At 47.5% G+C, this 14,452-nt stretch overlaps 1 protein-coding gene across 1 annotated transcript; it reads right to left on the minus strand.

Annotated features, from left to right (window-relative positions):
* Positions 1-4,424: 4,424 nt before the first annotated feature.
* On the minus strand, positions 4,425-14,417 carry GNL1 (G protein nucleolar 1 (putative)). Its single transcript, XM_045825957.1, has 12 exons — positions 14,208-14,417; positions 13,627-13,792; positions 13,124-13,260; positions 12,812-12,963; positions 12,623-12,694; positions 11,422-11,629; positions 11,169-11,264; positions 10,572-10,766; positions 6,452-6,630; positions 6,213-6,375; positions 5,854-5,994; positions 4,425-5,472 (listed from the first exon to the last, which is right to left on the minus strand). The coding sequence occupies exons 1-12, from the start codon at positions 14,278-14,280 to the stop codon at positions 5,228-5,230; spliced, it is 1,827 nt and encodes a 608-aa protein (XP_045681913.1). The 5' UTR covers positions 14,281-14,417; the 3' UTR covers positions 4,425-5,227.
* Between the last annotated feature and the right edge of the window lie 35 nt (positions 14,418-14,452).

Below are 14,452 nucleotides of genomic sequence, written 5' to 3' on the forward strand. Positions count from 1 at the left end.
TCCTCTTCAATATCTTATAATTTTCAGAGTATAGGTCTTTCACCTCCTTGGTTAAATTTATTACTGGGTATTTTATTCTTTTGGATGCAAATATGAGATTTTTTTTAAAATTTTCTCATGGCTGTTATTAGTGTATAAGAATGTTGACAGGTTTGTGTATTAATTTTGCATCCTGCTACTTTAATGGTTTTGTTAGTTTATTTTTTGTGGGTTCTTTAGTTTTCTATAAATAACATCGTCATCTGCAAATAGTGAGTTTTTACTTCTTCCTTTCCTATTTGGATGCCTTTTATTTCTTTTTCTTGCCTGATTCCTGTGGCTAGAACTTTCAGTACTGTTTTGAATAATAATGGTGAGGGTAGGTATCTTTGTCTTGTCCCTGATCTTAGTTTTCAGCTTTTCACCATTGAGTATGATGTTAGCTGTGGATGTCATACATAGCCTTTACCAAGTTGAGGTCAGTCCTTTCTATACCCATTTTGTTGAGGTTTTTTAAATCATAAATGAATGTTGAATTTTGTCAAATGCTTCTCTGCCTCCATTGAGATAATATGATTTTTATCCTTAAATTTATTGATGGTGTGAATGACATTAATTGTTTTATGGATGTTAAGCCACCCTTACATCCCTGATATAAATTCTATTTGATTATGGTGTATTAGCCTTTTAATGTGTTGTTGAATTTGGTTTGCTAGAAATTTGTGAGAATTTTAGCATCTATGTTCATCAGGGATATTGACCTGTAGTTCTTTTTTTTTTTTTTGTAGTGTTTTTGTCTGATTTTGGTATCAGAGTAATGTTGGCCTTGTAGAATAATTTGAAAGGATGCCTTTCTGTTCAATACTTTGAAATAGTCCAAGAATAGGTTTTTCAATGTTTGGTAAAATATATCTGTGCAGCTGTCTGGTCCTGCGCTTTTGTTTTTGAGGAGTTTTGTTAAAATGCTCAAAACTTTGTATGTTAAAAAAAACGTTGTTCCTCAAGTCCATATATATATTCTCCTCCATTTTTCTTTTGTTGCAAACACAACCAAACTTATTGAAAATTATAAAATTTCTTCCCCTACCTCCACTTCCTTTGTACATATTCCTCAATCCCCTGATATGTAGTGTTTCTAATCTCACCCATCCAATGGAACTGCTCCCACCAAGATCATGAAGGCTCAGTGTTGCCAAATCCAGTGGATATTCTTCACTATTCATGACATTATTCCTCAGCAGCATTCCACAGTGCCCTTCCATCCTTCTTCTCCTGGCTCTCATCATACATTTCACTAGGTTTTATCCTATCTGCTGTCTTCTATTTTTCTGCCCTCCTTTTTATGTTCTCCACTTTCTCCCTCAGCTGTCTTCTCATTACACTTTCTGTGGATGTTATTCTCCTCCCTCTATATGTTAATAACACCCAAATCTTTGTCTGCAGCCACCACCTCTTACCCCAAACCCAACTTGTATAAACCTTGTCTCAGGAAGCAGCCCCACCACCCACCCTGTTGCCCAGCCAGAAGCATGAGGTGCACTCTTGACTTGTCCCTCTACCTTACCCGCACAGCAAAACAATCCCCAAGACCTGTCAAATTCTACCTGCTAAGTATCCGGGAAAACTATTTCTCTTCTCTCCATCTGCCAGCACCTTAATTCTGGTTTCTAGTCCTTCTCTGCACTGCTGCGAATGCTTTTCTGATCTCTCCCCTTTCCAAACAAGTCTCCATACAACCAGAGTGGTCTAAGACACAAATCTCTACTTAGTTTTTGGACATAAGTTCCTCCAGTGTTCCTCCAGATAAAGCCTACATCTTTAGCATAGCTGAAAAGGCCCAGGAAGAGATGGCCCAAGCCTATCCCTCTGACTCTACCTTGCCCCACATCTCCCTTGTACCCTCTGCCCCAGCCATGCTGAACAAGTTAGTATACCAAAGCTGTCATGTGCTTGTTCCTAGATCATTGCACTCCCCTCTGGAATGCTCTTCCCCTCAATGCCTGGCTAACTCCTGCTCAGTCTTAAGGGCTCAGCTTGGACTTTTTGCTCTAGTTTTCCTCTGACTCACAAAGATTGGCTTAGCAGCCCATGTTGGGTGTTCCCATAGCAATTCTTTACCACAGACCACTAATTTGCTTTTTTAGTCATACATTACTTACTATGCAAATACTTCCAGCCCTGTCCTCCACTGCTTCCTGATTAGCATCCTAAGGCCCCTCCTTTATGGAACCTGTGCTGCCCCATAGGACCCTGCACCACCTTTCTCAGCGCACTTACCCAACTTCTATAACTGTCTCTTTAATTGCTAGCTCCACAAAGGGCCATTTCTGTATCACTTATACTTAGCAGCAACTGGCAGATAATAATTGCTCAACAAATGTTAAGTGGGTGAATGAATCCTTGGGATGATTATGTCCTATCTGCCTTATTTAGTATGACAATTCAATGGATACATGTAATTATTTTCTAATTTACATAGTACTATAGAATTGTTGCATTACTACTACTACCACTACTACCACTACTACCACTACTACCACTACCACTACTACGTGTCTGGCTGACCCACTCCATGAGATCTATGCGGTATTCAATTTTTTTGTCCCAGAACTCGGCATATCTGGCACATTTTCAACCAATTTTTGTTGGTTGCATTAATGATTTTAAGAAGGGAAGAAACAGGCCCAGGTAATTGAACTACCCGGACCACACATGGCTACTTTGTCTCAGATACAAGACTAGAACTCTGTCTGAAAAAAGAGAAGCTTGGAGAAAACTTGCTCAATAACAAATAGAATTCCAGCATAAATGAGATGTACCGGTTTCTCTCCATCAAGAGACTGGCCAGAAGCTGTGGGAACTACCAGAGCCCCAGACCTCCCTATTCAGGTATCCCCATAGTGGACATAACCCAAAAGGGGTGTGCAGACAAGGTCCTGGGTATTTCAGTATGGAGGGAAGCTAGGCCCCTAATTTCCTTTGTCCCTTTCTGTAAGTTTCAACTTCAGCCTCAGACCCTGATCTCAGGATATTCTTATCTTTCTCCTCCCAAATTTGTTTGTTGCTAAGATCATTCTTTTCCTACCTAGTATTCCTTCCTTCCCTAGTCAGTGAGTCATTGGCAGGGGCCGGGAATGAATCATTTAGTCTAGCCCCTTGGGGATTTTAGAGTTCCTGCTTCCAGGTTTTCATCATGAACATGCCCCCTCTTCAACTTTCTCTCCTGGTTCCAGGTTGCAAACCTTCATCCTGCCCCAGACTCTCCCCAGGACCCCTGTTGACACTCATGAGACAGCAAAAGACAAAACAAGGAAAGATAAACTCTCATTTTTCTCCTTTTTCTACATTTTGAGATGACATCCCTCAACATCACGGACCCTTAGAGCACACTGAGTATCCCTTTTCTTCCATCAGAAGACCCAGCCCTGAGACTAAAGAGCCCCAATGGAAGTCAGGTAGGTTTTTCTCTCAACCTGAATTGTTTTATCTTTTATAGCACATTTTAGGCAATCTTCAAGCACATCCACACACTGGCAGTATTTCAACTTGGCACTGGAGTGCAGATCCCAGGACTCATGCCCTCATAGGGACCAACGAAGGGCAGAGCTTAAGGGAATGTGTGGCCCCAATACCTTAGCTTCTTTTGCTCCTAGGTTGACAGGGTCTTTGCTGGCATTCTGCCCTGTGACCCAGGACCTGAATGAGATGCTTGAGTGAAAAGAAAGAATCTGGTACTGCCCCTTAGCCTTACCCCTATCTTAATGGTCAACCCATCAAATGATACTTTTTGTTCCACCCAACCCAGACAACACTATGGCAGACAACAAAACAAAACCCATTCTCCCTTTTCTCCAAAAAATTAAATCTTGGAGTCTAGCTGCTTGCTTGACAAAGGACACATACAGCAAAGCCTTAGGTGCCCTGACTCATAGCTGATCACTGCTGCAATGCACATGATACCAAAAGTCAACTAAGACCAAGCACTGAGTCACCTTGGCTCCACCCCCAAATCAGGGAAAATGGAATTCAGGAAGCTGGTTCTGTGCCCTCCCTTCTGAATCTCATACACCCTTAGTGCATACAGCCTTTTAAATAATAAAACTTAACACTACTTAAAAGGTTGGTCTGCTCAATCATAAATATACACATTATTGCCCTGGCCAGTATGGCTCAGTGGTTAAAGCATTGTCCCATAACCAAAAGGTTGCAGGTTTGATTCCTGGTCAGGACACACGCCTAGGTGTCAGGTTCATCCTGGTCCAGATGCATGCATTCCCAGATCCCAGCACAGATCCCCAGTCCAGGGTTGTGCAGAGGCAACTGAGTGATGCTTCTCTCACATCAATGTTTCTGTATCTCTCCCTTCCTCTCCCTCTAGAAGCAAACGAAAATGTCCTTGTGAGGATAAAAAAATAAAAAAATAAAATAAATATGCACACTATTTGTTTGCCAGTAATTAAGACTCTACTTGGACATGTTTAATCAATATTTTCACAAGCATTTAGTCTTAACTAAATATTTTCATCATCAGGAAGTTCTAGAATTATACTGTATGAGCCCCAAGAATTTGGAGAACATTACACATTCCTCCTAATTCAAAAATGTGGATAATGACAGTGGGGTCTTGGTCACCACCAGGCTGCAAAGTTCAAGTCAGACCCTGCTTATGCATCGTTACAGGCTCAGTGCTGAGCATAGGTCCAAACACACAGTCAACACTCAGTAAATATTTTCTGGATTTTAATGAATCCTGTAAAAATCTCACTTGGAGACATCAGGTTGTGACACCTCTTTCTGCTGCTTCTCCCAGGAGCTTCTGGTATAACCCAGGCCGGGCAGCAGGGGGCACCCAAGGCTGCTGCTCAAATCTGAGAGGGTACGGCAAGAATGCAGAAAGGGGGTTGGATGTAGACCAAGCCTTAAAAGCCTGAGGTGCCCTGCACTCCCCATGGTGACACTGGCATTCCTAAGGTGCGTGTGGCAGACTGAGCAGAGGAAGCAGGTTTCAGGGCCTTAGAACCCACTGAATTAACTTCTAAGAGAACTTTACCTTTGCAGAGAAGATGAGCAAAAAGAGAGAAAAGCCTCCCACAGCTGTCAGTCTCAAAGAGCTGCTCTCACCTCAGTCCATGTGGGGAAGGGGCTACAAAGCAGACAATCTTTATTCACAATTGGGGCAGCAGAGGGGAGATACCCCCAGGTCTGTCCAAAAGCAAAGACATTGGGAAAGACGGCACAGGGCATGGCCTCAGCATTCGTCCTCACCCAACAGGGCATAAGGGTTTCGAGAGGCCAGGCTGGATCCTGGAACTGAAGTCGGGGTGTCCTCATCCCCTTCCCCCTCCTCATCCGCATCCCGGTCCTCCTCTCCCTCCTCCTCACAGGAGCTGCTAAGCTCTTCTTCCTCCTCCTCTTCCTCCTTGTCACCTGCTGGCCCCACCCTGCCCTGTAAAACCACCAGCTCCATGGTCTCCGGATGGGATTCCCAGGTGCCTGGGGAACCAAAACAAGAAGAAGAACAGAAGAGTTTTGAACAAGGGACTAAAGCCAGAAGAAAATGGGGAAGAGGCAAAGACTAAGAATAAAAAGAAATTTGTAGCTGCTGGAATGTATTCCTTCATTCATTCATTCAACCTCCCATGTGCTGGACACTGAATCGTTCCACCCACATTAACTCCAATTTCTGTCACCACCTCACTAGGGAGCAACTAGCACCCTGATTCTGTAGATCAGGAAACGGTCTCAGAGACACTTAGTAACACAGAACTGACTGACAGGCGTAGAATCCAGGTCTGTCCGAGCTCTGTGTGGCCACAAGCCCACCCTCTCTTGCCTACACTACAGCAGGGCTGGGAGGCACACTGGCGGGCTGACCTTTCTGCTCACTATAGCCTGGGGGATGAAAGCACAGGCTGAGGCGGCCATCCAGTGCTAGCCGCAGGAGGCTGTTGGCCGCTCTGTACACATCGTTCCGCGCTGCCTTGGCTGTCTTGTAACCACGTTTCTCTGCCCAGGCTGGAGGGAAAAAAGCATAATGGGGAGGGAAGCCCATTAACCCCACTTCCCTAACACAGTCCTTCCAGTTTTCTAGAATATTCCAGGCCAGATATCTTGCTGTCCCATGACAGAAATCTAGGGGTGGCCAACTGTTGGGTCAATGACAACATCTGAAGAGAGGAGAGGGACAGGGCAGAGTAAAGGGCAAGGAGAGGAACCAGGCACATGGAACTTACCTTCACAGATGTCCCAAGCACACCAGGGGTGTTCTGCAGAGGGGTCTTCAGCTTCTGGATGGCGCAGGTGGAGCAGGACATGCACAGGGATTCGGGAGGCCAGGTAGCCCACAGCAGTGTAGGGCTCCTGGATCTGGGCGATGGGGTAGATCCCTGCTAAAACCTAAGAGGAAACAAGAATGCTCAGCCCCTTTCTTGATCTCCTGTCTTCCCCCTCCTTCCCCACACTGCCCTCATACCTGCAACTGCTTAGGCAGAAGAGAGGGGAATATGAGGCCCGGGCAATCACAGAGCTTCACAGAGGGAGTCAGAAAGTAGGTCTGAAAGTATCGGGTGTGGCCAGGGGTTCTGGAGACACTCACGACCTTCCTCCCCACCAGCCCATTGATCAGAGAGGACTTTCCCACATTGGGGAAACCTGAGGAAAGCAAGGAAAGTTAACACTTGACAGATCCCCACTCTGTGATGGGAAGGATATGGTGCTGTATCTACAGATGAAAGGGGAGCTAAGGCTCAGAAATTACAGAAGCAGTTTAACATTGCAAGTTACAAATCAGGCTCTGGACTTCCAGGGTTGAATCCTGGCCTCTCCACTTACCAGCTTTGTGACCTCAAGGCAATTGACTTAACTTTCTGAGCCTCTGTTTCCACATTTTACTGTGCAGATATCTGCAACCTCAGAGCAGTCAAGATTAAATGAGAAACAAATACAACTGTGTAGGTCAGTGTCTACAGTGGATTGAACACACAATGCCAGTGAGACACGCATCTCATGATTATAGTAAGTTCTCCAAGGAGAAGCCTGAAGACCATGGGCTCACTGACATTCTTGTCATGACAACACATTCATTCTGGCACAGATCAGCACTCTGGCCCCTCAGTACTAGGATGTCCCTTCCAAAGATTGTTTCCTCCACCCCACCTCAGCTATAGATTCCTGTGGTCATGACCTGGAGTCTGTGAATTCACATCTCCAAAATCTCAACTGCAAGCATCCCCCTCTCTGACCTGACATCCCATCTTTCCAGATCACTTATCCTGGTTCCTCCATTTTAATCATACTTTGACAACGACTCTAGCACAGGAACACTATTGAACACTCAATTCATGTCCTCACTTCCCTCTTTCCCAACTTCAGGTCCAGCCTCTTCCCTCCACTTTACTCACTTGGCAAAACCCCAACCCTACAAAATGCAATTCTTTCAGCACCTGCTCCTGGCAGCTGACCACAGCTGGAGAAAGATGCACTACCATGATGACTACACTCCATTTACAGCTGCTAAGTATCTCCTTTCCACGGGAGGGAGGGGGGAGGGAGGGGGAGGGAGGGAGGGAGAAAACCACCCTCCTCTGACAACACCCACCAGCCCTATTTCTCTGTCCCCTTTATAGTGGAACACCTTCAAAGACTTGTCTCTTTTTGGTCACCACTTATTCATGCCATCTTCTTTATAACTATAAATTGTTAACATACACATCTCCTCCTTCTTACTCCTTCTCTCTCAAGGTACTTATCCCCTCTCCCAGGCTCCAACAACACTTCTTTTGCTGACTTGTTTCCTGAGCCCATTTCTTCAATGGCTCACTTCTTCTACCTCTGTGACTTTCTAAATAAACTTTCTCTTATAGTTTGAAAAAAAAAATGTACATACACAAAAATGCATAAAACATAAATGTGCCAGATGAACCCCATATCACCCACTCCTGGGCCCAGAGTGTGATGTGCATCCCCAGAGGCCCCACTGATCCCTTCTTGATCATGAACCTCTCTCTCTTTTAGCTATACCCTGAGTTGTAAGGGATTCTGTTGCTTACATTTCATTTTAGTTTTATGACCTGTGTATTCCTGAATGATGCAGTTCAGTTTTGCAGCTTCTGAACTTTACACAAATGGACGCATGTAATATGGAGACTGTCATGTCTGGCTCCTGTCTCACACAATGTTACATGAAGTTCTACCATATTGTTGTCCATTCTCTCACTGGCCTACACCAATCTGGCTTTCTCTCCTCAATTCTACTGAAACCCCTCACGTTCACACTGCCAAGTTTGCTGAGCAAATCTCTCATCTCACTCGATTTGTCGGCAAAATCTGATACAGCTGAGCCCTCCTTCCCCCTCCAAAAACATTTTGCATTTGACACCTGAGGATCCCTGTTTCCTCCTCTGCCCAACCTCTAAATACCAGTGTGGCCTCCACTTTCCACCTAGCTCCTACCCCACACCTCCCCCAATCCATAGCTGTTTTACGTACCATTTATACCAGCAGTCCCCAACCTTTTTAGCACCAAGGATCAGTTTCGTGGAAGACAATTTTTCCACAGTCCAGGGTGGTGGGGATGGTTTTGGGATGATTTAAGCACATTACATTCAAGCTCAACTCCTGCTGTGTGGCCCAGTTCCTAACAGGCCAGACTGGTACCAGTCTATGGCCCAGAGGTTGGGGACCCCTGATTTTTACCCACTAGTGGCTCCCCAAATTTAAATCTGTCCCAAATTCAATCTCCAATCCTCTTTCCTAAGCTCCAGGCTGATATACCTATTCAATATCTTCACTAGGAACATATTTTTTTAAAGATTTATTTTTAAAAAGTGGGTAAGAGAGGGAGAAAGAGGGAGAGAAACATCAATGTGTGGTTGCCTCTCGCACACCCACTACTGCAGACCTGGCCCACAACCTAGGAATGTGCCCTCACTGAGAATCGAACCAAAGACCCTTGGTTTGCAGGCCAGAGTTCAATCCACTGAGCCACACCAGCCAGGGGTCCACTAGGGATATTTTTTAACAATCTCAAATTTAATGTCTGAATCCCCTCCCCTCCCAAACTCCTCCAACCTGCTCCTCTCCCAATCTTCCTGTCTCAGTATTCCCAGTTGCTGAGCACGAAAACCTGGATGTCCACTGCAATAGCCTCTGATGCACTCTCTGCTTCCTTTCTTGCCCACCCCCCACATTTACTATCCCCTATCTTACTCAAAACCCACCCCTGGTTTCTTATAAGACTTGGAACAAATCCAAAACTCTTAGCCACGTCACCTTACATGATGTAGTGCCTGACGACCTTTTTAACCTTATCCCCAATTCTCTTTTCTGGCTCCAATACTCCCATCTGTCTGGCTGGTCCCATGGTCAGCAAGCTCATTCCCACCTCCAGGCCCTTTCACTTACTATCCTTGGCCCAGAAGGCCCTTACCCCACATCTCCACAGCTACTTCTCTTCATCATTCCAGGCTTTTCTCAGGAATTTTTCCCAAAGGACCCCTTCTCTTTAAGTCTCTTTCTTTCCCCTTACACTGTTCCCTAAATAACATGATTTCAAACGATGACTCAATTTATTCACAAGAAAACAGCTCCATAAAGGAAGAGGCCTTCCTGGCTGGTGTGACTCAGTGGTTAAGAGTGGGGCCTGCGAACCAAAGGGTCACCAGTTCAATTCCCTCCTGGGTTGTGGGCCAGATCCCCAGTGCGGCCAGTGAGGTAGGCAACCACACATTGATATTTCTCTCCGTCTCTTCCTCCCTCCCTTCCCCTCTTTAAAAAAATAAATAAAATATTGAAAAAAAAAGAAAGAGGCCTTTCTCATTTTTATGGCTGGGATGGGGAACAATCTGTCAGCAATCAGGCAGGTTTTTCCCAAGACAAAAAGGAGACTTATCCCAAAAGGTGAGTCAGGGGCATTTCCAAGGAGCCAACTACTCTGCTCTCCCCAATTTCTACTAGGCTTGACCTTTTTTGGCTAAAATAATACTTTAGTACCACATCTTTGCCAAAATCACTTCTCATCTCTCCTACCCAAAGTGAAAAGGAGTCCTGGGCCCCTCTCTCCCCCACCAAGAGCAGAGACAAATCTCTAGAATAAGGGAAGATTCTTTTTGACAACAGATTTAAAGGGTTAAGATGCAGAAAGAAACTAACATTTGCTAAACTCCTACTATGATTTAATGACCACTCTACTATGGACCAATTACTACAACTGAAACAGTTAATACACATAAGTCACTTAGTACAGTGCCTGGCACATAGTTAAGACCACATAAATATTAACTTTAACAATTATTCTTATTGTCATTATTTGTCAGGCTTTGTTAGACCTTGTCTATACTCTTCCCTTTATTCCTCACATCTGTTTTTACTTGGGTATCACTGTCCTCATTATAAAAGTCAAAGTACCTATGACTCAGAGTAAGCGAATACTTGCTCAAGATCAGTAACAACTGAGAAGAGGTGGAATTTAACTCAGGCGATGATCCTTCCACTGCAGCAGGGGGTCTTCAGAGACTTGGAGCCTAATGAGACCTGATCAGCTTCCCTCTTTTCCAAATATTGAGACTGCCCTGCATGGGCCACAACTTCCTTACCCACACAGCCGATGGTCACTACCCCATCCTTGTAGCGCTCTCGGGTTAGGCTGGCTGGCTCCATTGCTGAGTCAGACTGCTGCTCTACCAGGACTGCTGGCCCATCATCCTCTTCCTCCTCCTCACCAGAGCCATTGCCCCAAGTGGCCCCCGCCACATCACGGGCAATCTTCTCCCGCCAGCTGCTCAAATCCACTGCTCAGGGAAGGAGAAGACGAAAGTTTTCCCCAGGGCCACCACATACCATGGCACATACTATGGTGGCACAGCTGGTATAACCAATACCCTCTGGAGTAGGATAGTGCCAACCTGTACCATGGATGACTTCCCAATCTTCACTTGACCCCACCCTGGAATCACATGCATTTCTCTGTCAAAGTTTTCTGAAAAGTCCTGGGAAGCCTGATAGCAGCTATACTAGGGCTCCTGCCTACCTGCTGCCTCTCTGGTCCCACCAAGCCAGTCTTCCATTCTTCCCCATGGCCCCTCGCCACTCCTCCCCAATAGAGGAGTTGATTTTGACAAAGGTGAGCAAAATGACTCTGGGCCTTGGATCTCCCCCATGGCCTGCCACATCTTCTTCTAAGGGGCACAAACCTTTCCCTGCAGTGATGGCTTCACAGGCTCTCAGCAACTGCTCCGGCCCCAGGGCCCGAGTCCATCCTCTCCCCCGCCTCCGGCTCTTCTTCAAAACTGAGATCCAAGGGTCCAAAAGGGTTAGCACACCCCATCTCTGCCACCACCCTCAGGTCCAAAATCAGGTACTTCATTGTCAACAAGCCTCTCTTTTCTCCCCTTTGTCCCCTGCCACACCACCTCTCCCATGCTGCCCTCTTCATTTCCCACTCACCACTACTAGGGTCCTGTGGGATGCGGGGGTCCCGAGGGAAAGAGGTGAAAAGGACGATATGGAGCTGGGGAAAGTGCTGGTGGAAATAATGCTTCCAGGCAACCACGAGAGCCGGTGGGGCCAGATCCACCTTGTTCAGGACCAGCACCAGGGCCAGCCCAAGTTCTCCAGTCACATACTCGTAAAGTGCTGGTGGGAAATTCACAACCTGGGATAGGGTTGGTAAGGGGATGAGCAATGAGAGGTCAACCCAGAGCTCTCTGCCTCTAGCTCCCCACTCAGCAGTCATAGCTTGGAGACAAAACCCTGGTGGTAGCAGAGTCTGGGGCAAAAAGGATAAATCAGCCAAACTGAACTAGAAAGACAAAACAGGGGTTAAGTAATACCTGTGCATTTCTGTAGGAGTGTGTGTACAACTCATTAACGACCTCCAAAAGAGGTCCTCTACACATCCCTCACAGACCTCCCTTCCTCCCACTGGAAGACAACAGTGAAGTGGCAAAGCAGATCCACACAAGGGCCATCCAGCAGCAGAGTTTAGAGCCCTAACCACCGCACCCCCCACACACACATTCCAGGTGAGTCCTGTGCTCACTGATGTGGCAGGGCAAGGGGAAGCTCCCAGATGCCTTCATTACATCCCCGAGAACTCCACTCTGGGATTTTCTACTGGTTTAGCTCAGCTGGGCTGGCAAACAAGATATGCAGTTTTTCTTTCTTTCTTTCTTTCTTTTTTTTTTCATTTTTATCCTCACCTGAGGCCATGCTTAGTGATTTCAGAGAGAAGGGAGGGAGGAAGAGAAACATCAATGTGAGAGAGAAACATCTATGGGTTGCCTCTTATATACGCCTCAACAGGGGACCAGAGCCATAACCTAGGCATATGCCCTGACCAGGGATCAAACCTGAAACCTTCTTCTGGTTTATGGGACGACCAACTGAGCCACACTGGCCAGGGTAGGCTACGCAGTTTATCATCAAAGGAATAACCAAGAGGAGAATCAGTTGGCCAGGAAAGAAAAGACAGGCTGTGGCCCTGATGAATAAAGGACTGAGTCCCTGACTGCAGACATCAGCACAGGATAGAGGATACTAGAAGGAAGGTGGATACCTCTCTGTCTCCCAACTCCTGCCTCTGCCCTTAACCCCACAAGAATCTTTCTCCCTCCTCCTGCTTGCCCAGCCTCATCCCAATACTCACTGGATGTCGGACATCAGTGATCAGCAGGACAATGTCAGACATCTCTAACACTCGCCACAGTTGCCTCCACGTCTGAAAAGACAAAGTCAGTGGAAGAGACCCTGAGCCTAGAGTCCCTTTCCTGCCTTATTCCAGGCCAATTTGACCCTAGGTCACTATGCTCTACTCCTGTCCCCTTTCCATTCTCACCTCCAGATTGTGCTCAAAGTAGCTAAGTTTCTCTGACATGTAAGCCCCATGAATCTTCCCAAGATACTCCTGGAAGCTCCGTTCCTCCTGACTCATTAGTTGTTCCTTGGACATCTCATAGTTCCAAGGGGGACGTCGAGGAAAGTCCAGCACTGCAAAATCAAGAAAAATCCAAGTAAGCCTGAGAATAGTTTCAGGTCTCCACAGTGAATCCCAGACCCCTCCTTCCTCACAGTCAGTTTTTACTCTTCCACACTCCTTCCCCCTGTCCAGTGCTTGTCCCAAACATCCAGGTGTTGAATTCTCACTAACCTGAACCAGGCTGATAGACTTCGTGGATGTCCAACTCCAGCACCTCAGCACTGACGGGCTGTAGCACTTGCTCCCGGGCTGCTCTCTTTCTCCTCTCCACCTCCTCCCTGCTGTCCCGTTCAAAATGCAGTCGGTATCTATGGAAACAAGAACCAAAGCATCCATCACAATCCTGTGGCCACAAACTCCCACTTGCACAGACAACTTCGCTAAGCTTCTCTCCAAGGTTGTTTGCCTCCTCTCTGAGTCGCTCTTTCACATAGTATTCTCACCCTCAAGTCCCTCTTTCACATAGTATTCTCACCCTTCTTAATCCAAACTCTCTCCACCCCTCCGGAAAGGAAGACTGTAGCCCGCGTGAACTCAGCGGGACTCAGCATGGTTCTCGCAGAGAACCATGGCATCCCAGCCCCACCACCTCCAGTTTCAAGCCTTCACCAGTGGCAGCCGGCTTTCCCCCTAACCGTCTGACTTCCTGGTAAGTGAGGAAGGCCCACTCTCACCGATTTGGGTCATAGCCTCGCGGGCCCAGACCCTGGGAAGGCTGCTGGTTGAGCCTACGGATGTGATGGGTCACACACTCCCCGTCCGAGGTGTCGGTCTGCTCCTCCCGCCGCTCCCGGCTCCCGCTGCGGCTGTTGGAACTGGATCGCAGCCCATCTTGAAGCCCTGCGGGGAGGAGCTGGTGACGCCAGTGCTGGTCGCCTCTCTGGATCCAAAAGATCCCCTCCCCACTCGGCCTTGCCCCCCCTCACCCCACCCCCACTTCTTTTGAGGCCCGATCTCTCACACAACCTGCTCAGGACCCTCCTGGATGTGCATAAGGGTAGTCACTCCTCCTCCCGGGATCTGCGGGGATGGCGCCCATTCGAGCAAGAGGGATTCCCTTCCCCCAACTCTCCATCCTTCCCCCACTTTCATGTTAAGAGTGTTGGGATGAGAGAATCCCCGCCGCAGTCGCCCGCCAACGTGGGTGCGCCGCCACCACACCCTCCCACGCCCCCCAGAGATGCAGAGGGCACACCCCTCCTTCCAGCTGTGCAGGAGCCCGAGCCCCGCCCCCTCCTCTCGCTACCGCACTGACCTCGCTTCCGCTCGCGCTTGTCCTGCAACTGTTTCTTTTTCTGCTTCACACTAAAGGGCTTCTTCCTCGGCATGGCCCGGACCAGTCACCTGGCCCGCCCTTCGCCGAGCTCCCGCTGCCTCAACTGACTCCCCCTCCCGGGGCAGCCCCGCCGCGGAGGCTGGGGACCCTCCAGGGGGCGGGGCTAGGCGGTGACGTCAGCGGGCAGGCCCGGACGATTCGCCCCAGTAGCCCGGCTGGAAGGC

This window comes from Phyllostomus hastatus, unplaced genomic scaffold (genome assembly GCF_019186645.2).
Source record: "Phyllostomus hastatus isolate PE091 unplaced genomic scaffold, TTU_PhHast_1.1 phas_scaffold_60, whole genome shotgun sequence".
Taxonomy (NCBI): Eukaryota; Metazoa; Chordata; class Mammalia; order Chiroptera; family Phyllostomidae; genus Phyllostomus; species Phyllostomus hastatus.